The following is a 24,324-nucleotide window of genomic DNA, read 5'->3' on the forward strand; positions in this document are numbered from 1 at the left end:
AAGTGACATAGGATTCTAATCTTCCCTCCCACATGTGTTTTGTTCTTTTTATTAAGACCAATCACAGAAAGGATTAGAGAGAACCTTCCCACTATCATAAGAGTCCGAGGTGGGTGGGGGGGTCATGGATGTGGGGGACACTCAAAGACCAAGCTCTCAAGTCTAAAGGGGGAATGATGGCAGAGCATAAAAGTACTGCTGGAGGGGACTATGGCTAAGGCTTAAGTGAGGAATTGTCCTTGTCAATCTCTCTGCAACCTTGCGGCATCTTCTTACCCCTAGAAAAGGATTTACCTTTCTTTACTTGGGTTTGACAACTTTTGGCTGCTTACCTTGATTTTGACTTGCACTTGCATACGTACGCATGAACATGAACAGTTTTAGATTAAGATGGATAAATGAAGAAGAAAAATAAAAATCAAAATGAAAATGAAAATGAAAGGAAATTCAGATCACTACCTTGTTCAACTTCAAAGTGGCATTACCTATACCATTTTTTGTTTTTTTACAATTCTGGCAGAAATGAATTAGTTTGGCCATTAAAGTGTTACACAACCATAAAGGTAATGAACTATGTTTGTTCTTCTAGTAAATCAAGAAGTAAGCTAACAAGCAAGAAAGAAAGCTCTTCAAGAAACTCATTAGCAGAAGCTAAATTTCCAAGTCTTTTTTCTCATTTATTTGTGAGATCGACCCTGTACATGAAAGACCTAATTAATCCACTAAAAGAAGCCTAACATAGTCAGAGAATACAACGAGAGAGAGAGAAACAGAAGACACGAAGGAGAATAGCACAATTTGGTTGACTAAAAACAAGTTAAAACTCTCCCCAATCCCACAATCAAACTATCAAGCTAGCTAGCCCTCTGTATAAACACACTCTCCAAGTCCGGAGGCGTGAAGAACTCCCTGACACCGCCGTAGTTACACTTCAAAGAAGGCTTTCGCTTCCTCGGAGCTGGCGGGCACGTCAACCTGGTCGGAATCCTAGCTTCCTCCCCAGTCGGCGTCGTCGAACACTCTTCGCTGCCGTCACTACCCGCCCACGCCTCCACGGGGTTGGTATATATCGGCTTCAACGGAGCCCGTAAGGGGATTCCAGCAATGACCCATTTTTTCCCGTCCGATTCCAAGCCTCCATCAGCCTGCAGTTGCAGTGCTTTCCCGGAGAACCCCATGCTAATGACTGATCCAAAGCCAAGCCAAATCCTTAAGGTAATAAATAAAGGATTCGAGAATAAGGGAATAAAGTTAGGTGCAGAGGATCGGTAATGGGGGGGAGGGAATAAAATGAAAGCAGTAGGAAAGTGGTGAGGAGGAAGAATCAAAAGAAAGGGGGTGAGAGGTGGGAGATGAAAAGGGAAGCGCTTTTGTGTTGGGTTGTTTTAGATGGAAAGAGTTTTGAAGAAGCTGTTTGAAGGAGTTCATGTGAGAGAGAGAGAACAAAAGGAGTTCTAAAAATAGGATTTAAATTATGAGGAAGGAGAGAGAGAGAGGAAAAACAGGTTCAATGTTTGCTTATACCCAATGAAATAAAGAGAGAGAAAGGGAACCCGAGGAAGAAGACTCCGGCCCCCGTGACAGAAGCACTTGACCTATTCACTAACAAATAAATAAAGGAAAATGATACTGTGTCCTTTAGTTTTTCTCTAGAATTGACAGTTTATGTATTTTATTTATTTATTTAATTTAATAATTAAAGAATTATTTATTAGTGTATAGATATTTAAATATTTTTTTAAAAAAGGAAAAGTTTACAAATTGAAAAAGAAAAATATTTAAAGCTGGGTGGTACAGTAGTAACATTCATAAATAAAAAAATAATATTAAATAAGTTATGAGTTGTGTAAATATGAGCATATCTTTTAAAAAATATATATAATTTATTATTAAAAAATAATTTTTTAATATAAATTTTATATTCACTTCTGACTGCAAAATTATTTAAAAAATTATATTCATTATTTCACACACTACATACTATATTTTTTTTTTATTTTTTTTTTACTAAATATGTGTTATATAGATGATGGGTGGAATAATTTAATAAATTTAAGAAAAATAAAACAAAAAAGAATTTAAAAAATAAAAATAATAAAAAATATATAGTGTATAATGTATAGAGATAATGAGATTCAAATCTCAAATTATTCCTATTCTTAAAGTACCCAAAAAAAAAAAAAAAAAAATGAAAGAAGACTAGTATAGACGAGAGAGAGAGAAGGGTGCCCGTGAAAGTAGGTGTCCGGGGGCAGAGTGAATTTAGGGGGGAAGACGGAGAAGAGTCACTTTAGAGCATTCATATCTGATTCTCTAAATTTTTTCTTAAATTTTAGTTAAAAATAATACTTTTTATAATTTTATCTTAAATTTTATTTATTTTTAAAAAAATTTTTACATTACATTTCCTATCCTTTCTCTATTATATTAAAATAATATTCTTCTATTTTTTCTTTATTATTTTTTTCTCTCACTTCCATTTACAAACTTAACTATTTAATATTTTTTGTTATGTTTTGAACTATTATTATAGTGAATATTTTAAACAAAAATTTAAATTATTTTTTTACGGGTTTGATAATATTTTTAAAATTATTATTTTTATATCTTCGTAATTATTTAAATTATTTTTAAAATTATTATTTAAAAATATAATAAATATGAGTATAAGAGAAAATGTAATTGATTAGAAGAAGAATGTATTTTATTTATTAGAATAAAATATTAATAAAAGATGATTTAAGGGATGAATAGTAATTCTCTATATTTAAGGATTCACTATTTATCTCATAAACTAAAATCTTAAAATAGGAAATGGGATGGGAGGGGGTTTTTGAGTTTTTTTTTTAAATTCTTTCCTATAATTTAAGGATAATAGTGATATAGAGATGCGGATGGGGATGCTTGCCGGATTATTGGGTCTGGGGATCACCACCATGTCCTGCATTATTCTCTTTCTTTGATTTTTAAGTACAATTAAATCTTGAAATTGATTCCCAATTGGGTTTCTATCTAAAAAAAAAAAAAAAGTAGTTCTATTCTTTTAGATTTAGTGAAAGTAATGAAACTCATTAAAAATATATTAGGATTGATTGAGAAATCTTTTTAGAGATTATTTTGGAGTTTGAAACAGTAGTGGGATGATTAGAGATTCTTTCTTTGCAGATATAAAAAAATACTTTCTTATATATTATTAAAGAAAAATATATTTATCAATTGTTTACTATCAAATTTTTTAATATTTCTTTTAATGTGAATTAAATGATTAGATTATAAATAAAACACAATAAATAGACCACATTATAAGATAATAAGATAGTAAGAAAAAAATGATAAATTCAATGGTGAGTAAGCCATTAATATCAGCAGCTTTTTAAGATTTGATTCTCAAGGGATTTGGGAGAAGATCAACATCCATGATGATGATTTGATGCCAAAGCATTACACCCAAAAAAGTTTTTAACTCTAAAAATGATTGGGAGACTTTTGTTTAGGACTGGATATCGTTAGTCACACCACAACTCCATTTTTTTTTTATGAGAAAAGGGTGCCTGTAAAGTTAGAACGCCACTCTCTTTCCTTTTTCCTGGAAAGTAAAAACCAAAGGATGGGATGTATCTAAAAAAGGTGTATGAACACCAACTTTCAAATTACGCAAAATAACTTTAATTTTTGTCTTAAAAAGGTGATATTATCTCCATCCTTATAAAGTTTGAGGCTCAAATTACCATCACCCTTTTTCTTTTTCTTTTTTACACCATAAATGATCAAAACTAGTAATTCACATCATAAACCCATCCTCGATTATGATTTAATTGTTAGGAATGATAAAAATGGGATATGTGACAAAATCCTAACAATAATATTTTAACCAAGGTGCTCTCATTACTAAAATTTGATAATTTAGGATGCATATTAAATGGTAAGATGCATTGCGTAATATTTCAAAAGTGTGAATGTGCACAGGAACAAACAAAAGAGTTATGCTATTTTTAAGTCGGTGTATAAAATACATGAATAAACAAGGAGTTATTTTATTCTCAAGCCGGTGTGTAGAGCAAATCATTCACATTACTTCAAATGGTCAGATTTGATTTATAAGATTCAAAATTTAAAATTTACCTGTAACAATTTTACTAAATGTGTTTTATACACCGACTTGAAAATATAATAATTCAGAAACAAATATGGGAATTCCTTGGCAATATTTGATCAATTCAAGCATATATGGCTACAAATTTAGCTTAAAGTTAAGAGTTGCAGTAAAAAGATTGAAATATGACATCAGAAGATATGGGAAGCTGGGAAATGCAAGAATGATCTTCAACAGAGCGAAGTTTATATTCCAGGGAGAGAGGAAAATGATAAAAGTTTGAGAAGTATACATGAAATGGATTGTGACAGCCGGAAATAAAAAATATGATACAACTTAGAGATTTGAAGCATTCTTTACATCCTCGAATAACCTCTGTGGTCTTCATATTGCTCCATAAACTCGTCATTGAATTTCTTGAAACTGGTCATGATTTCCGGCATGTCCTCCTCGGCCGGTAAGATTGTTGTCCTCAAGTGGAAGACCCTATATGGAAAAAGTATTCAGTTTGATACCACCATATTTAAGAAACTATCAGGAACAGCACCTTAAAGTTGTCTAGCTTATTTATGTATGTCTAAACCTAAAAGCAATTATCGTGTGAAAAAAGCTTTCAGGGTAGAGACTGACAAAAACCAATTCGTGTAGATAATAGAACCAGGAGAGACTCAACTTTTTCAATGAAAAGTGAATATGGTTAGACAGAAATGGTAGAAGAAGCATTGTAAAGATAGGAAGACCTTTATTCTAGCCTTAGAAAAGAAAATAGAAAGAAGATGCCTTTGGAATATAGGTAAATAAGAACCAAGCCCCACAGAGAAAGGAGAAAAAAGTAATCACCCTTCTTTCTGTCCAAATCCTGAGCCAGGGACCGTTGAAATGCCAGTGGCTTCCAAAAGTTTGAGACAGTAGAAAACATCTGGAACCTTTCCAGCCCTTTTGGCAGCTTCTATTGCTCTAGGTGGCAAGCGTATTTGAGGGAATGAATACATGGCACCTAAAGCCAATTTTCTCAGTTGTCAACAATAACCAGTCACTTGATATAAAAAAAATATTACTTGCGTATTTCGAGAAACAGTTTACCTTCTGTGAAATTACAAACAACATTTCTGCAGCTATTGAATCCATCAGTCATCATCCTTGCTCTTCTCCTTAGTGATTCGATAATTCCTTTGCTGCATGTTTCATGGTTCGTAAAGTAATATTATTTACCCCTCAGAGAGGCAAAAGCTCATCACCAGAGAACATCAACATCCCAAACAGAAACATCTCTTTTTATCCAGTTATGTGGAACAAGTAAAGATCCACAATCAGATATTTAATTTCCTTTCAATCCCATGATCACGTGTTTTGGGTAACTGATTTATTAGTAATTAAATAAAGCTCCTACAAAATGATGGTACTAGTTAACCACCAATTATCAAGCATGATTCTGAATCATACCTTTCCCGAACAAACTGCTCATACGAAATATCTCCAGGTTTGGGTGGGTTCACCATCAGGCCCATCTGTAAACAGAGAAAGAAAAGTAATTTTCACCGTGAGATGTTAGGCTTTAAAAGCAGAACTCGGTGTTCCCTGTTCAGTGCAGAATAATACAACCCAGAAAGAAAAAAGTAAAAAAAAAAAAAAAATCAGCTCTAACTCACAAATATCTGTGCAGGGACATTTGGGCTGAGTGATACTGATGCAACTTTATAGATCTCATCAACTGTCTGCAACATCAAGTAATGATATAAGAGAGGAAATCTAAAATACCATCTGAAATAAAGAACTATTGCACTTGCATTGCATTTCTACATAAGTCACAAGAATATTTAGTTCCAACATCTAGTAGCCCACATCTTAACATTGTTTTTTGTTGGCCTTTTCTTATTAGTGATTTACAAAATATTTAATTTCTGTGTTTTTTTATTTCAAGTGCTTCACAAAGAAACATATATGTAAAAATTATCCCTTATCTGAGCAAATCCCAAATATGCAAGTAGTATATAGACAAACCTCTGGAGGAATGTTGGTCATCTCAAAGTATCCACCTCGCTGTCCACATTCACCCCAATATCCTTTGGACACAGTGTGGAAAGAGACAAGCTGTACTTCCTTGCTTATGGGTGGCCCCATATCCATCAGAACCTTCAGAGTAATTTGGAAACTAGAGTGTAAATATAATTTGATGGCCCATGCAGAAGCTCAGACACAGATAGATTCAACAGCAGGAGAATATATACCTTCCTAGCACTGACAAAGGGACGCTCATCCTGGTATATGTTCTGCTGATAAACCTCATCTCCAAGCAAGACTAAGTTTTCTTGGTAACAGTACCTCAGTATTTCTCTCAAATTAGCTTCACTAAGGCACTGACCTGTGGGGTTTCCAGGGTTTATGATCACCATTGCTCTTACCTGATAATATTCCAATATTAAGAGATTTAATTTCGATACTAAGCATTACAAGAAAGGAAAGTCAGCAACTTAATTATTAGTAAGATATTGTAACACAAATGAAAGTAGACAATAAATCAATATTCACGAGGTAAATGGATCTATACATTGTAATTAAAATGCTCTCCCAAGAACATGCCCAGATTTATAAGTGAAGAAAGGGCGATTGAAAGTTAAACAGCCAATTTATTACTGGCACTCTAACACGTCAACTCAAGTTCAGGTCCCCATGTCCCATCCATTTTTATCAACTTCTAACTTTCCTAATGAATTTGCAACATTCTTTCACAAAAGAAAAAGAGGTTCTGTGCAAACGGATACTCACAGTTATTCCATTAGAGCGAGCCTCAGCAACTGACTGGCGAAGGTCATTAATGTCGAGGCCCCAGTTTGCTGTCTCCTCTAGGTAATATGGAACAAGAGAACCACCAAATAGAGAAATTGCAGCTGAGTAAAGTGGGTATTGGGGTACTGGGACCAAAACCTAGCATTATAAAAAAATTAATGGAAGAAGTTTATCCAGTGAAAAAATGGGGAATGTAGAAAGCAAATTAAGTAATCGACAAGAGAGAAAATAACAATTAAGGAAAAAGAAAAAACAAAGTGGAGGAATTAAGAGACCGCATAGGATAAAAGGGGACAATTACGTATACAAATTCATTTAAATTGTTCTATTACCCCATCCCCTGCACCACGGATGATAGTATTCAAGATCTGCATTACACCTTTGCTGGCACCGTCAGTGAGAAATATGAGTTCTGGGTCACTGTCAGAGTCCAAAACGAGGAAACCTTCAGCTCACAACTTGGTAGATAAAAAACAAAAATTTCTTGTTTAAAATATAAAGAGGACCTGCACAAAGATTAATGTGGTGCATTAGTACCTTGGATAACCATCACGCCTTTCAATGAACTCTGCCACTTCCTTCCTTACTCCTGGAAGACCTCGGGAGTCACTGTAAGCACCTACATATAACATGAAAGAATTGTATAATTGAAGTTCATTATTGAATAAACCAGCAACAAGATGTAAATCAGTAAATTGAAGTGGAAAGTCGCGAGGAGAAAAAGATGATAATGGGAGCATAAGAATGGGAAAGAAAAAAGGATTTGACAGCTCAACTGAAAGTGCAGCTATAAAGGCCAAGACATTTTGCATGGGAACTAATTAGATTACTCCCCATAAATGCACATACGGAGGAGATTTTCCTTTTTTTTTTTTTTGGGGGGGGGGGGGGGAGCGGGTTTCAAAATTAAGTTGAATATGCATTGGAATATTAGTAACTTAGTATTGTTATCTAAGATTGTTCATTCATTTTCTTGACAGAACGAAAAATGAAGGGCAGGGCAAAGAGAATACCAAGACCACCCGAAGTCAATGAGAGATAATGTTTTGCTTTCACAATTGCATCAGCAGGAAAAAACAGTCCAACATTTGGATCATCTAGCAGAAATGGAGCTTGGCACAGAGCTACCACCTGCAACATAGTGATTCTTTGGCTCAACACAAAGTATGATGGGATGAATTCTGAAACTCGTCAGCTTGACCATAGGTGTATGTTAAAAGAGAGAGAAGTAAACCCTGGATTAAGATATAAAGCGATTGTGACGAACCTGGCGAGGAAAGGTCAGTGGCTTCTGTCCTAGCGCATGAGGATTACCAACATTTGTGAAAATAATCTGTACATTAAAATACAAAAATAATGAGACAATTCAATACATACACCCAGAAGAGTGGCATTTAAAAAGAACAAAATTGATTTAAGCTATTCCTCAAGCATTGGCACCATACCTCGGCATACTTTATAAGGATTAGAAGATAGTATCAATACTACAATACTAAACTCTAGCCCAGAATACAAGTTCCTAAAGATACAGTGCAAAAGACTAGGCAACACAAAGTAATTATGAATTATTTTTAATTTTTCTTTTCAGCAGTTGCAGAATAAGCATATGAAAGTGCACACACTACACAACCAACATCTACTGAATTTTAATTTGGACTAAAGCCACATAGACAGTATTGACAGGCATTCTAGTGCAAATCGATATCGTGATCATATGTTATGTCAGAACTATGAATGAGGTTTTGCTATTTGACATGAAATACAAGAACTCGTCAATAATTTCCAATAAAAAAGTGGATATTAATCTTTATGAAATACTTTCGTACCCCTTAAATCCATTAGAAACTACATAACTAGCTCACAGCAAAATGAAATAACTTAACCTCACAAAAAGCATCCCTAATCAAATCTCTAAAACAAGGTGCAAGAAACGCAGCCCCTTATGACCACAAAATAGCCAAAGAGAGCGAGTATGTATACCTTCTTCCCCTCTTTCTGAAGCTCAGAAGCTCGAAGATACAGTTCACCTCTAACAGCATATTGGACCTTCTTCACGTTTTCATTCAGTGACTCGTAGTCTAGTGCCTTTGGAGACATGATGAAGCAGTAACTTTCTCACAAGTGTTACTCCAATACAAAGTAGTTGAAAGAGTAACCTGTAAATTCAGTTCCTTAGAAAATAATTTCAAAGTAAAAATAAGCTAGAAACAAGGCAACCCAAAATTATCATGGAGAAAAACTACATAAAAAGCAACATAATATGCATATTCCAACTTATTTAAATTCAGAAATATGAGGATGGCTACACACTCTTAATCAGTTTCGCCAATCAACTCAAATGTAGAAAAAACCCAGATTTCACTTAAACGAATAATCGTCAACTGCTAAAGCGAAGATGTAAAAGGTGCATGATTAGACTTTTGCAAATAAATATCCCTCTGATTCTGAAGCAAATAATCAGCAGACATCAAATATACACTTAAATATTAAAAACTCGTCCAGCAAATATGCAATAAATGGGGACCAATGCATAAGCCACCACAAACATGAAATCCCAAGTCTGAGTAACGAGGAAGAATCTAAAATTAACAGAATGGATGTACAAGATAGTATCCATGGCCGAAATAAACCAATCCATGTGACAGAGACAAGAAGGCCAACGACGACCGATCAATGATCCTCGTAAAATAAATTCATAGTCAAAATATGAATACAAACGAAGCCACAAACTCCATTTAGAACCCAAACAGAAATGCCCGTATTCGTTACAAAAGAAAAAAAAAAAAAAAAAAAAAACAATGAAAACCAAAGAACGAATACCCAATTAAGAGATGCTGGACCGCTGGTCTCTCAAACAAAACCCGATTTGTTAGTGTACATGAGGATTGACGAATCATAATTTTTCTCTATAGTGGTTTTCAAATGAGGATCATCACAGTCGAAAAAGCTACCTGTGAATTAGGCTCGGGCCGAGGCAGACTAGCGGGTAGACTCACTTGAGAAGCAGTGCTCAAGCACCAAAAGGGAGATGCGCACGCACAAGGTGGGGAGTGTTATAAATTGTGCGTATGACAAAAATCAGGAACCTTGTTGTCGTATGGGAGGGGATATCATGTGGCACAACGTGAACGCGATGGCAACACCAGAGCCACTGAAAAAATGGTGGGTGGATTATTGGAATGCCTAAATAGAAAAAAAATTAAGCCGAAGAGATAAAGCTCATGCAGGAAGTGTGGTCTAGCTTCAAACTTGGTAGATATCGAAACTCGTTTGTCGCGCTCTCTAAAGAAAGTGGTGGTCCTTCTGTTCAATTCTACTTTTTTCTTCATTCAACTTCAGTCATGTTTCGTCATTTTCCATATAAGCGTTCCAACTTTGGTTTAGTCACAGTCTCCATCTAAACTTTAGATTATGATTTTATTATTATTATTAACTCGTGATAAAATCATCTGGATGTTGGGAGACGGATTGGCTCTCATAGTCGTCCGCCCACCCACGGGCCAAGAAATATCAAAGATAACGACGGTTAGAGGGCGAATCTCAGAGAGAGTGAGAGAGCTTCCAAAGAGAGAGAGATACCTAGGGTAGAGCAATGACGAGAGGGAGAGAGAGATTGCAAATGATGACCGGATGGGGCGAGGACAATTAGGTAGATCTATAAAATGAGGAAAAAGAGATTGAGAGAGGAAAGAGAGAGAGAAACGCAAAGGGGAGGAGAATTTCACATTTAGAACGAATTCTTATATCAAAATGATGTCGTTTTAGTAAAAAAATTTTGTTATATATATAGATATATAGATATTTAGGCGGATGGAGGTAACCCTAGTCATGCTTCAGCCCAAACGGGCTGGCGGGCCCCACCCCTAGCTCCCAAAACCATGCAAAGGTTTGCTTGCATGCCAAGCGGGTGCCCTCACGGCAGCCTCATGCGGGGGACGGATGGGAGAGGAGGCGGACGAATCGGATGCGGTGGCTCATTGTGGTGGCTCATCGCCCACTCATAGCGACAATGAGCTCAACTCATTTCAAATGAACTCGAGCTCAAAAGCTCCCTTATTCGGTAGCTTTCACGTGCACCACCAAAGGATCCTAACAACTACAAATGTCACCAAACTTGTATTGCCGAAGTATGTTTGAAATGCCAAGATTTTGGTTGAACTTTTGACAAAGCTTTATATCCTTTAGTCTGATAATCTGTTATGAAGTGCACAACCATAAAAAAGGGTCCTCAGAAGGTTTATCACCAATCTTATTGTGCTGAAAATTCTGACCTCGCTTTATCCTACATCTGATTATTTATTTGGCAAACAAGGCATCAAGAACAAGGCCGGCTCAATGCCAAATGAGGCCATAGGTGAACAGGATCGAGATAGAAGTTTTTGTCCGTTGTAATGATTTCAAGGGTTTACGGTCGTAATATTAATTATTAATGAGTTATTTCGAAATATAAGCTTACATATGACTTGTGCTTTTCTTGAGTCATTACGAATTATATCAAAGTCTACATCTTCAACAATATACGCGGGACTTTGAATAGTAATTTAAGGGGATTATAATATCTCAAATTGAGGATTTGGGTGGTGAATAAGATATTTTATTGCTTCGAGTATTCTCCTCCGGTTTTTTAAATTTTAGTTAAAAATGATACTTCTTATAATTTTATTCTAAATTTTACTCATATTCAAAAAACCTTCTACATCTTATTTCCTATCATTTCTATATTTTATTAAAATAATATTCTTCTATTATTTCTTTATTACTTTTTTTTCTCACATCCATTTACAAACTTAACTATTTAATATTTTTTCTTATATTTTGAACTATTACTCTGGTGAATATTTTAAACAAAAATTTAAATTATTTTTTTTACTGGTATGATAATATTTTTAAAATTAAATTTTTTATATTTTAGTAATTATTTAAATAATTTTTAAAATTATTATTTAAAACTGTAATAAATATAAGTATGAGAGAAATTGTAGATGATTGGAAGAAGAATTTATTTTATTTATTATAATAAAATATTGATAAAAGATGATTTAGGAGATGATAGCGATTCCCTATATTTGAAAAATCACTGTTCATCCCCTAAATCAAAATTCTAAAATAAGGAATGTGATGGGACGTGGTTTTTAAGCTTTTGCCTAAATTCTTTCCTATAATTTAGGGATAACATTGAAATAGGGCATGGGATGAGAATACTTTTAGGAGGGATAAATTATTCCCATTTGTAATGAAGACTTTATTTTACAAATCAATAACTGTTTACATTACACATCTCACACCTATAACTTTTTCATAGAGTGTGGGATATTTTTCATACAAAGTGTGCTGTTTTTTATAGAATGTGAGATGTGAGATGGTAAATAGTATATGATGAGAAAAAATTTTCTTCAAGAAGTCCAAATTGTAATATTGAATTATCCTTTCGGGAACAAGCCCATATGTGATTCGAGCTTCTTTCTTTTTTTATTTTCTTTCCTTTTTTTTTTATGTTATTAAAAATCTGTCTGAATGATATGACAGTGTATGGGTAACTTCTTGAGTCATGCATCTTAAACATAATCAAGAGTTGAGGGACTCTTTTCTATCTTCTAGTAGAGAAAATTAGGCAAATACATTTGATCACCTGTTTTTATTAATTTGATGATGTTCTAGTTACTATGGCTGCTTGGGGTTTGTGTGGTTGCCAACAAATATTTGCTTCTAAGAAACCTTTAGTAACTAAGTATAAGAATGTATATGATAGGGTTAATTAGTTATTACGATAAGTATAAGAATGTATATGATAGGGTTAATTAGTTATTACGATTTAAAGACGATCCAAGTCACATATGTACTCCGTATTTCAAAAGGAATAACCAAAATTATAATTGAAGTTTTGATATAACTATCATAAAAGACAAGAACTTCTTATAGTGAACTGAAGTTTGATAAAAAAAGTATTGAGCTTGATATTAATAATGTTCGAGAGTAAGATTATAATAATGGGTCTAATATGAAAGGAAAAGAGTAAGTGGTGATGAAAAAGTTTGTAAGATAATGTGTCAAGTTTAACTTTTAAGTCACTCTCACAAGTACGCTCGGAAAGTCAAATTGAAAGTATCATATTAATAAAATTTCAAACTCCACAAATAAGAGAAGCTTTATTGCAATTAGCAAAAATAACTAAGACCCTAAAATAAAAATTGAAACTAATCGTTTAGTAGCATATGAAATTGAGAACTTTAAATTCATATTAGGCATTATCATATGGCATGATATATTTGTGATCAATATTGTAAGTAAAAGTCTTCAATCCAAAGTTATGCATATATATGTAGCCATTGTTAAGTTAAAATGTCTTATTTTTTTTTTTTTAAAGATAATAGAAAAAATGGATTGAAATTTTCCATGATTTCATTGAAAGAGATTGCAATTAGTATGGAAATAGAACATATATTTAGAGAAAATCGAATAATTCATAGAAATAAATAGTTTGATGAAAATGTCAACAAAGAGACAACACAATCTGTTAAAGAATCTTTTGGAATTAATTATTTCTTATATTGTGTTAAAGAATATTTTGGAATTAATTATTTCTTATTTGTAATAGATCAAGCAATTTATTAAATTCAAAACAGGTTTGAACAATTTCAAATATAAGAAAAAACTTTTGTTTTTTTATTTAATTTCAAGAGATTGAAATCGCTTGAATATGATAGTCTGCAAAAAATAAAAAATTGTCTTAGTCATGAAAGCTTTATAAAATATGATATTAATGGTTTTGATTTATTTTTAAAATTAAAAGTTTTAAAAGAAATTTTACCAATAGAAGAAAGCACTTTGATGGATATATTAGATTATACAAAAAGACTTGAATATTTTCCAAATGCATGTATCACTTTTAGAATCTTATTGACAATATCTATTATTGTTGCTTCTGCATAAAAAAATTTTTCAAAATTAAAATTGATAAAATCTTATTTAAGATCATCAATTTTACAAGAAAGATTAAATGGATTAGCCGTATTATCGATTGCAAATAAAATATTAGAAAAACTTGAATATAAAAATTTAATTAACAATTTTGCATCTCAAAAAATAAGAAGAATAGTTTTTAAATAAAAATATATTTTAAATATAAACTAATTAATTTGACCCAAGAAAAAAGCCTCATTTTAACTTACGAGCGTAGGCCTCAAAATCTATTGAGCCGACCCTATCTCTCTAACGTGTTCCACATGAAAGACCTCGTTGCGTTGCACTACTTTTTGGGCTTAAGTTGCTTGGATGACTCTACAATGACTATAACTTCGACTCGGTACATGTAACACCCTACTCATCAATAAAGTCATTTTTTAACATTTTTTAAGAATAGATGGGCTACTAAATTAGAACTTAAAATTTTTTTTATTCTTAACGAAGTGCCAGATCCAAAAGATCCTATAAATAAATAAATTTAATCTTTATTAAATACTTAAAGTTTAAAAAAGAATATGCAAAAACACTTATTTAAAATTAATAAAATCTCATGTGCTTATCAAAATAATTTATTAAACTAAAATCATAAAACTAAGCATAATATAAATTGTCTAGGCTTCTGTCTCGCCTCCCTGGGTCAAGTTCTGTCTTGCAATCTCTTGCTCATAAAGATCATCATCTACGATGGTTAAAACATAAAACATACAAAAAAGTGAGTATAATAAACATAAGGTTTCTTGCAAAATATGAATACTCATAAATACATATGTAAATAACATAAATATGAATTTATCTTTCACTTGTCATAGGTCGTTATTCACTGTTGACTCCTGTGAGTTAGGATTAGCGAATTTAAGTAGATTTCGATTTCGCCCGTAACCACAGATTGTAGAATCTATACATAAAAAAGACACATTAGGTGCATTATGTATTTCATATATAACCTGTACAACTTGTATTTCACTACGTAGACACACTGGGTTCGCTATTAGCATGTACAACCTGGCAATTGTGGGTACACTACCAGCATGTATAACCTGGCAATGCAATATACTCATAATATATGATACATTCTTCATATCATAACATAAGTCGTTACGTATTTTATCATTCATACTTCATCATAATTATACTTGCATATTTCTCATATTATAGATTTCAAGTGAAATCACATATTTCATAAAATGTCGTTATATATGTTTTTTCACATAAAATTATGATTTTTTATAAATGTTTTGATGCATAACTCCTTTTACAAAACTATCAATTTTCATAAATAATTGAATATATAAATCTTCAAATAAATCATAAATTTTTATAAAATATTTAATGCATGTCTTGCAACTAATACGAAACTTATGCATAAAAACATAATATTTATGACTGAGTACAAGAAAAGGGGCTTCTAAGGTGTTTATATCAGTGTTTTTGATACCGTTCCGTACCGGCCGGTACGGCCGGTACATACCGTACCGGTCAGTTGGCCGGTACCAAAAATATGTTATTCCGTACCGGTTTAAAAACCGGGTGTATCGGCCGGTACCGGCCTGTACCGGCCGGTATTTTATGTTTCGGCCGAAACATAAATTTCGGCCGGTACATATTTCGGCCGGGTCAGTCGAGTTTAAGGCTGATGGCATTTTCAAAATTATGGCAAATAGTTAGGGGCAAAGTTGGAATTTCACCTCAAAATTAAAACCTACATTTCTCTTCTCTTCTTTCACGTTCAGACTTCTTACTTCTTCCTTCAAGATCATCACACGCAGCCGAGTCCCATAGCCAAACAGCGTAGCGCGGCAGCGCCAGCCCAGCAGCCGAGTCCCAGACCGCAGACGGCCAGCCAGCTGCCAGCGTCCACCGCCGTCCGTCTCGTCGCACCGCACGTCGCCGACCACCGCCCTCATCCCGGTATTTTACTATTTTTTTTGTTTTTTACTTAGTTTGATTTTTTTTTTGTTACTTTTTTTATAAATAAATCATAATTATATTTTTATAGATGTTTTAGATTATATGTTTGTAGATGTTTTAGATTATATTGTTATAGTGTTTATTTTTATAGATGTTTTATATTATATTTTTATAGATGTTTGTTTATATTTTTATAGATTATGTTTTTGTAGATGTTTGTTTATATTTTTATAGATTATATTTTTGTAGATGTTTTAGATTATATTGTTATAGTATTTGTTTTTATAGATGTTTTAGATTATATTTTTATAGATGTTTTATAGATGTTTATTTGTATTTTTATAGATTATGTTTTTATAGATGTTTATTTATATTTTTATAGATTATATGTTTGTAGATGTTTTAGATTATATTGTTATAGTGTTTATTTTTATAGATGTTTTATATTATATTTTTATAGATGTTTGTTTATATTTTTATAGATTATGTTTTTGTAGATGTTTGTTTATATTTTTATAGATTATATTTTTGTAGATGTTTTAGATTATATTGTTATAGTATTTGTTTTTATAGATGTTTTAGATTATATTTTTATAGATGTTTTATAGATGTTTATTTATATTTTTATAGATTATGTTTTTATAGATGTTTATTTATATTTTTATAGATTATATTTTTGTAGATGTTTTAGATTATATTGTTATAGTGTTTGTTTGTATTTTTATAAATGTTTTAGATTATATTTTTATAGATGTTTGATAGATGTTTGTTTATATTTTTATAGATTATATTTTGATAGATTATATTTTTATATATGTTTGTTTATATATTTTATAGATGTTTGTTTATAGTTTAGATTTGATTGAGTTTCTTCTTAATGGCTTACTTATAAGTGTTAATGTTTTATACTTTAATAGTTATAAATGTCTAGTTGTCAATCAACCGGTAGTATGACTTCAAGTTCAACTCCAGCACTTGCTCCTGTAAGATCAGAAGATGCAGCTTGGGCCCATGCACGTGCAGTGCCAGGGGCAAGAAATAATACCGAATGTTTATACTGTAATAAAGTAATTAGAGGTGGCGGAATCACTCGGTTGAAGTATCATCTAGCTGGGATTCCAGGCGATGTAGAAGCATGTAAAAAGGTCACTGAAGATGTAAAATGGCAAATGAATGAGTTGCTTAATGAAATGAAAAAAAGTAAAGAGAAGAAAAGAAAAATAAGTTCAGAGATTGGAGGCGATATAGATTTAACATCTGATGATATTGATGATGGTAATAGTATAGAGGGACAGTCTCAGCTTTCAAAAGGTAAGGGGAAGTCGAAAGAATCTGGAACTGGAAAGTTAGTGGGTGGATTGAGTAGATTTTTTGCTCCAAGAACAACTCCTGGGGCCCAACCTTCAATTAAGAGTTCTATGTCTTCAAATGAGATGATTGTAAAAGCAAAGATGGCTGTAGCACGTTGGTGGTATGATGCTAATCTGCCTTTCAATGCAGCTCAATCCAAGTTTTATCAACCAGCTATCGATGCCATGACTGCCATCGGGTCAGGATTCAAAGGCCCATCTTTATATGAGTTGAGAGGAAATTTGTTAAAGATGGCTGTAGATGAGGTTCAAGATTATTTGCAACAAATTAAGAAGGTTTGGAATGAGACCGGTTGTTCACTAATGGCAGATGGTTGGACAAACCAGAAGCAACAATCAATAATCAACTTTCTAGTTTATTGTCCGAAAGGTACAATGTTTTTGAAGTCTGTTGATACATCTGGCCTTCGAAAAGATGCTGAAACATTGTTTAATATCTTTGATGAGGTTGTTCAAGAAATTGGAGTTGAGAATCTTGTGCAGTTCATAACGGACAATGATGCAAGTTATAAAGCTGCAGGAAAAAAGTTACAACAGAAGTATGGCTCTTTCTACTGGTCCCCATGTGCAGCTCATTGCATAGATTTAATGTTGGAGAATTTTTCTGATTCAAGATGTTTTCCCCTTATTGATGATGCTATAAAAAAGGCAAAAAAGATAACAAAGTTTATCTATAACCATGGTTGGGTTTTGGCATTGATGAGAAAAGACTTTACCAAAGGTCATGATTTGTGTTGTCCTGCAATTACAAGATTTGCGACAAATTTTTTAAGTATCCAATGTTTGCTATTGTTTAAGAAAGAACTCAGACAAATGTTTACTTGTGATAAATGGATTGCATCAAGTCATTCTAAGAGTAACATAGGGAAGGAGATAGCTGAGATCGTTTTAGAAGATAAAGAGTTTTGGGCTCAATGTCAATTTATTGTCAGAGTTAGTGAGCCTTTGGTTCGTGTTCTACGACTTGTTGACGGGGATGAGAAACCTGCAATGGGATACTTGTATGATGCAATGGAAAGAGCCAAAGAGAACATAAAAGCAAGATGCAATAATAAAGTTGGTTTATTCAGTCCATTCACCAGGATCATTGATTCAAGATGGGATAGGCAGCTTCACAGTCCATTACATGCGGCGGGTTGTTTTATTAATCCTGGAATTTACTATAGCCCCAATTTTAAAAATAAAAATGATGTTGTAAGAGGCTTCAACAGTTGTGTTATGAAGATGGAACTTGATCCCGATAATCAAGATAAGATCATTGCAGAACTTGACTTGTATAAGAATGCAATAGGTGAGTTTGGACATTCTTTAGCAATCCGCCAGCGTGATAAGATTAATCCAGGTATTATCATTTATCAATATCATTTGTTAAATAATGTGACTTTGTACTTTAAATTTTATCTTATTTTATTTTTACTGATTAATAATTTATAATTGCATTATTGTTATAGTTGCATGGTGGATCCAATTTGGTTGCGAGGTTCCAACGCTTCAAAGGTTTGCTGTTCGAGTGCTAAGTCAATGTTGTAGTGCAACTGGATGTGAGAGAAACTGGAGCACATTTGATTTTATTCATTCAAAGAAGAGAAATAGATTAGTGCATAAACGTTTGAATGACTTAGTATTTGTTCGTTATAACTTGAAGCTGAGAGAGAGGTAAATTTTTTTAATACTAATGTTTTCACTCTTGAAAAATATATAATATTTTCACTTATGTTTGATTTTATTTTTACAGGAGCATAAAAAAGGGAAGAGATGCTTTAAATCCAATCAATCTTGAAAACATTGATTTGATGGAAGAATGGGTGGGTGAAGAATCTGAGCTTCTTGATGGAGAAGATTTGGATTGGGCAAATATTGAGGAGCCATTAGCCTCACTAAATGAGGAAGACAATGATAATGTTGGTATTGATGTTGATGACAGTGATGACGTTGATGAAAATATTTTGATTAACATGTCGAATCTTGATCCTTATTGTCTTTTTGATGAGGATGAGTATCTTTGATGACGTGGTGACGTTAATGACTTTATCATGATAATGTTGATGTTTATAACTTTATGTTAGTTGTAACTTAAAACTTAAGACTTGTATTGAGAAGTATTGAGTTTATGACTTATTCTGTTGTTATTTTAGAATACAGTTAATGCTTGTATATATATAATTTATTCAAGTATAAATTATTCCGAAACGGTATACAAAACGGTACCGGTACCGGTACCGGTACCGAAACAGTATCGGGACCGAAATATTATCCCGAAACGGTACACGAAACGGTACCGGTACCGAAATATTTCGTTCCAGTGCCTTGACCGGTACGACTTCCGGTACGGTATTCAAAACTTTGGTTTATATATAATAGTTTTATAAAGATATGTTATTTACCGTAGATACGTAACTGTTCTACTTATCTCGTTGCACTGCTTTCAAACCCTTTCTTTGCAATTTATCACCTATATAAAGTACCGTACGTCACTAACAGTTCTAGAAGAGTGCGCCATAACATACTATTTTTTTTTTTTTTTTTTAGGCAGCGCCATAACATACTATATTACCGAAAACTAATTAAATTTTCATATCCTATTAAAAAAAAAATCATATGATTGAGATGATTTTTCGATCTATAAATTTAATAAATACTACTATCATTTAAATACCCTTAACACCCTTTATTTAACTTTAATAAATAATTAGACTTTATTCAAATTATACGATTTCTAACCAAACCCATGACACCGTTTATGACTTCAGGGCCATAACTAATTTAATCACTACGGTTTGTGCATGAATTCTTCCAGAGGGGCTCCCATATTTGCTTAGAAGCAAACTATTAAGTTACGTTTAAATGTTGAAGTGAGTTGAGTTGAGTTGAAATGATAAAATATTATTAAAATATTATTTTTTAATATTATTATTATTTTAAAATTTAAAAAAATTAAAATATTTATTATATTTTATGTTAAAATTTAAAAAAATTATAATAATAAATTGAAAAGAGTTAAAGATTCAAAACGAAATTTAAAGAACATGATCTATTTAAAGTAGGATGTGTAGGCACGTATATAGGCTAATAGGCCTTTGCGACGTACTGCACATGCACCGAATGGCAAAAAAAAAAAAAAAAAAAAAAAAAAAAAAAAAAAAAAAAAAAACCCCCTTTTTTTTTTCAATTAAGACAAAATATCGAATACAGAAATCAATTGAGAGAAGCTAATGTCATGCGTGTAGGAAAACCGTGCGATAACAATGGCCAAAACATGCCGACAGGAACAAGGTACTGTAAGGTAAATTTCAACACAAAGAGGCATTCGGTTCTCACACAAGCTGAGGCGTTTATTCGTGGAATATTGTAACAGATCACTTAAAAAAAAGATAAAATAAAATAACTTGCTCTCTTTTGGGAAAGCTCCTCCAGAAAAAGTAGAAAAGAAATTGAGAAAAAATAGATAAGTTCAAGAATGTATTACACTGTTCAGCATTCGAGTATACATACTCCTATGAAAATCCTATAAAGGGGGCGGCTACTATGCCGCCCCATTTTGACTGCTGGGCATACCGCTCAGCATAAATTTTTTTTTTTTTTCATATTTTTTTAACATATTTAAATATATTTAAAAAATAAAAAAATATACCAATACACTTAAAATCACTTCCTTAACCATTAAGTAAAAAAAAAAATAAAATAAAAAAATAAATTTTGACTAGGTATCAAATAAAGGTGTCAAATTAGGGAGGCAAAATAGACTTTCTCATCCTATAAATCCTACGTAAAGCTAAGCAGAGGCCACAGGCTTTTTAAGTCTTTACATCAAAATAAACATAAATGGGAATAAAGCAACTGGGCTTAACCTAGCCCATTTAGAGAAATACAATAAAACTTAGTAAAGAAAACATTAATCATCATAGTTCGACCCATAAAAGCTCTTAAGTCCAAACCTCTAAATCTTTATTACCCCAAACCAAAGCCCATAGTGGCCTCGGCCCATTTTGGTAGATGTGTTGAAGTGTGAGAAACCTCCCCCCTTAAAGCACCTTGCCCACAAGGTGCTGGTAGGCTTTTAAATCCTGGAAGAACACCTCGCTCCTGCCAGCATGCAATCTCACTTTTAACATTGTTGCCACTCATCACATCACAATGCTTAAATGATAAACTAGAACTCATAAGGTGCTTATCAACAATGATCCATTGATGCTTTTCCACAACTGCTATTGAAAATAATGCTGATAGAACCAAAACTCTTGCCAAACCCAGACCTTGCCCTTTCAAAACCAAAGGAACCTGTAAATTAGTTGGCCACACATTCCTCAACAACAAATTTTTTTGCCCAATTATCCCATAACCAATATTCTCCTTGCCTTCCATCTCAAAGACTCGTTTACACCCAAACATCAAAACCACACAACTCTTAATTGATATTTCCACGATCAGCTGAGGTGCAATTTCCTCTCCCTTCTAATTGGTAGGTAGGTGAAGTGTGGGTGAACCCAGGTTGTTGAGAGGCCCAATTGATGAAATCAAATGCAAGCGGGTGGTGGGTAAGGAGGAGAAATGGACAAGATGGGTCACTTTGGGTTCTAATGGCAACAACATACTCATAAGTTGCACTATCTTTTGAATCCGAATTATGTGGAAAAAGAATAGTTCTCCCCAAGGCATAGTGGCCAAAAGAGAAATAACTATGTAAGTTTTCAAAGATCCAACAACTCCAAGTCCCCACAGTGCTTGAAGTGTGCACTTAATCTTAGTAATATAGATGTGAATGAAAAATAAAAACAAACACAACCCACCAGCATCAACTGTGTAAAACAGATTAAGATTTTGCTTGATAATATCACTTGACATAGAGTTTTCAAGTAAAAGAAAAGCTGATGCAGAAACAACAAATGACAAGGTAGCGGTCTCTAACCCAACTCTATATAAAACAACCTCTCAAGCATCGAAGGGATCAATGGTCCAGGAGCCGTAAATTTCATGATAGACCGTTCGACTTCTATTGAACCCACTTCTCTTAAAAAGCAACAAGAGAAACGACACTGCAAATAGATTAATCCTAGCAAAACACATCACGAGATAGAATGTCCAGTAACAACCCACACTCTTATCCGACATGTCATCAAATACCTTGCGAGCTGTACTCTAGTCTTTAATTCCTTTTGCATCAACCATCCCAATTCTCTCATCAAACCCGCTCTTCAAAAGTCCAAACTCCACAGGCATAGTCCATTCAAGATTGTCATTGTCAAGACCCAAGTAACATAAATTTCTCAAATGCACACCTATTTTTAGATCTTGCTTCTAAAGAAAATTGGAAGAGGAGAAGGCTTGGCTTAAACTAATTCCATTCCTATCAAACACGGGTATATTTATTTTTCTAAAATGGAAATCAAAAGCAGATGCAAGACACAAATGCAACCCATTGGGCATGCAACAAGACCATTCCCAAGGAATTCCCAAATTGACTAGCATTTCTGCACTAACCTCCCCTGTATTTGCATCCTAGTTTTTGACCCAACAATTTTGTGTTGCAACTTGGAAATCTAGCCTCAACAAACTTTTTACCACAGAAAGAAAAACAAATGGACTTACCAAATGAAGAAAAACAATGGAAGGCTCCACAATTCCAGCATGCAAAGCCTTCTCAATTTCAGTTTCACTGCGAGTAGCATCTTCAATATTGATGGGTGAGGTTGGCAGGGCCTTGTTAACACACAATATTTTCCTCACTTGAAATTCAATCTTCTGCTTGGCGCCTTTGCTAGGAATAGTGGGCATGAAGACTACCCATTCGGTGCCCACGATTGACTCGTAGCTCAACCCAGGGGCGTACTTCACCATATTGCGGCTGATGAAGTCAGGCTGCGCCGCAACGATGCACTAGTTGGTGAACCCCTTCTTTCTACCTACCAGGAAGGCCATGTTCCTCTCGACGGCGTGGATCATCTGTGTACGCCAACACATGAGGACGTCGGTCCGTTCCCAGACCTTGGTTGCAACCTTCGATTGCAACTCCAAAAGTGAGACATCTTTTTCTAGACCATCAGTACGCGATGTGTCACTCTGGAAGAATTCGTAGGTGGCCTTGAGGAAGAAGAAGAAGGTTTCCTTCGAGATAGGCTAAGTGACCTTGAGGAAGCCACCGTTTAATTTGAAGAACTATTTGGAGCGAATCATAAGAAAGAAAGGGATCGTGGAGGGTTAGGGTTCCAGTTTCTGAGAATTGTGTAGGTTTGCTTGAGGTTTGGAGTCTTTGGACGAGAGGGAGGGGTTGGAGTCTAAAGGCACTGACTGGTATTTGGGGACACATTCAATGACAAGATTTTGCGAGCAGTGGGAATGGAAGGAGGGTGATGGAGTGGAAATAACGGTGATGGAAGGAGGCGCTTGAAAATAACGGTGGGGTGATGGAGTGAAGTGAAGTGTAAAGCTTAAACTAGTGTTAGAGCCATCATTTTTTCTACAGAAATGAGGGAGATGTACGAGTTGAAATATTGTTCGGCTAGGTTTTCGTGGCAATAACAGAAAGTCGATACCACCATCGGGGTCAAACTCCTATCTGGGTGTTGGAAGTAAGTGTCGGGATTCTGATGGTGGAGAAAGAGGTTATGTAGAAGAGGGTTATGGATTCAGCTGAGGGTTCCGGAGGGTGGTAAAGACTTGGATGGTTGTTAGGGAATTTGAGTGAAAAAGCTAATGTCTCTACCATGCTAGAGAGAGAGGAAGAGAGGTTTTACTAGATATTCGGCCTTCCTCTTCCTCGATGAAGTATTCGACGAGGCCATTCTTACTGTGCCATTGTCGGTAATTGCGTTTGGACCTTTCTCTATATTTGTAACCGTAGTTGGTTCGTCATCTTTCTGCATCACACCAACTTCATGCTCCAAATGGCTTAGATTTTCATGGAAATTGTTATGATATTCTCTTAAATTTTGCAAGATAACTTCACAATGTTGTTGATTTTGTTCTATTAGTTCTTTGCTTTTGAGCAATGATGCAAGATTTTTTTCTTTCATAGGTTTTGATGGCAAAGAGATCGGTGTCTCTCTGATACTAATTGTAACAGATCACTTAAAAAGATAAAATAAAATAGCTTGCTTTCTTCGAGGGGAGCTCCTCCAGAGAAAATGGGAGAACAATTGAGAGAAAATAGATAAGTTCTTGAACATTCCAGGATGCATTACACTATTAAGCATTTAAGTATATATA

General features: G+C 33.8%; 2 protein-coding genes and 1 long non-coding RNA gene across 3 annotated transcripts; all 3 read right to left on the bottom strand.

Moving 5' to 3' along the window:
* Positions 1 to 673: 673 nt before the first annotated feature.
* Positions 674 to 1,524, bottom strand: LOC121256426 (cyclin-dependent protein kinase inhibitor SMR6-like). The gene has a single exon (XM_041157221.1). It carries the CDS (start codon positions 1,176 to 1,178, stop codon positions 855 to 857), a length of 324 nt encoding a protein of 107 aa, XP_041013155.1. The 5' UTR covers positions 1,179 to 1,524; the 3' UTR covers positions 674 to 854.
* A 2,793-nt stretch (positions 1,525 to 4,317) lies between these two features.
* LOC121256427 (glutamate--glyoxylate aminotransferase 2) lies at positions 4,318 to 10,100 on the bottom strand. Its single transcript, XM_041157222.1, has 14 exons — positions 9,832 to 10,100; positions 8,861 to 9,036; positions 8,148 to 8,213; positions 7,894 to 8,011; positions 7,418 to 7,499; positions 7,213 to 7,300; positions 6,860 to 7,018; positions 6,322 to 6,495; positions 6,095 to 6,226; positions 5,743 to 5,808; positions 5,537 to 5,601; positions 5,177 to 5,268; positions 4,934 to 5,090; positions 4,318 to 4,579 (listed from the first exon to the last, which is right to left on the bottom strand). The coding sequence occupies exons 2-14, from the start codon at positions 8,975 to 8,977 to the stop codon at positions 4,450 to 4,452; spliced, it is 1,446 nt and encodes a 481-aa protein (XP_041013156.1). The 5' UTR covers positions 8,978 to 9,036; positions 9,832 to 10,100; the 3' UTR covers positions 4,318 to 4,449.
* A 4,812-nt stretch (positions 10,101 to 14,912) lies between these two features.
* LOC121256429 lies at positions 14,913 to 20,769 on the bottom strand. The gene is made up of 3 exons (XR_005938989.1): positions 20,759 to 20,769; positions 15,583 to 15,588; positions 14,913 to 15,089 (listed from the first exon to the last, which is right to left on the bottom strand). It is a non-coding gene; the product is annotated as an uncharacterized LOC121256429 (long non-coding RNA).
* Positions 20,770 to 24,324: the final 3,555 nt, after the last annotated feature.

Source organism: Juglans microcarpa x Juglans regia, chromosome 3D (assembly GCF_004785595.1).
Source record: "Juglans microcarpa x Juglans regia isolate MS1-56 chromosome 3D, Jm3101_v1.0, whole genome shotgun sequence".
In the NCBI taxonomy this organism is placed as follows: Eukaryota; Viridiplantae; Streptophyta; class Magnoliopsida; order Fagales; family Juglandaceae; genus Juglans; species Juglans microcarpa x Juglans regia.

What these genes read in the sequence shown, in the direction of transcription:
- LOC121256427 (XM_041157222.1), bottom strand. Translation starts at nt 8,977, where the DNA reads ATGTCTCCAAAGGCACTAGACTACGAGTCACTGAATGAAAACGTGAAG. An exon ending in TGTTTGTAATTTCACAGAAG is followed by an intron (nt 5,091 to 5,176) that starts GTAAACTGTTTC and finishes AATTGGCTTTAG; the next exon opens with GTGCCATGTATTCATTCCCT. An exon ending in GGATTTGGACAGAAAGAAGG is followed by an intron (nt 4,580 to 4,933) that starts GTGATTACTTTT and finishes TTTTCCATATAG; the next exon opens with GGTCTTCCACTTGAGGACAA.
- LOC121256426 (XM_041157221.1), bottom strand. Translation starts at nt 1,178, where the DNA reads ATGGGGTTCTCCGGGAAAGCACTGCAACTGCAGGCTGATGGAGGCTTG.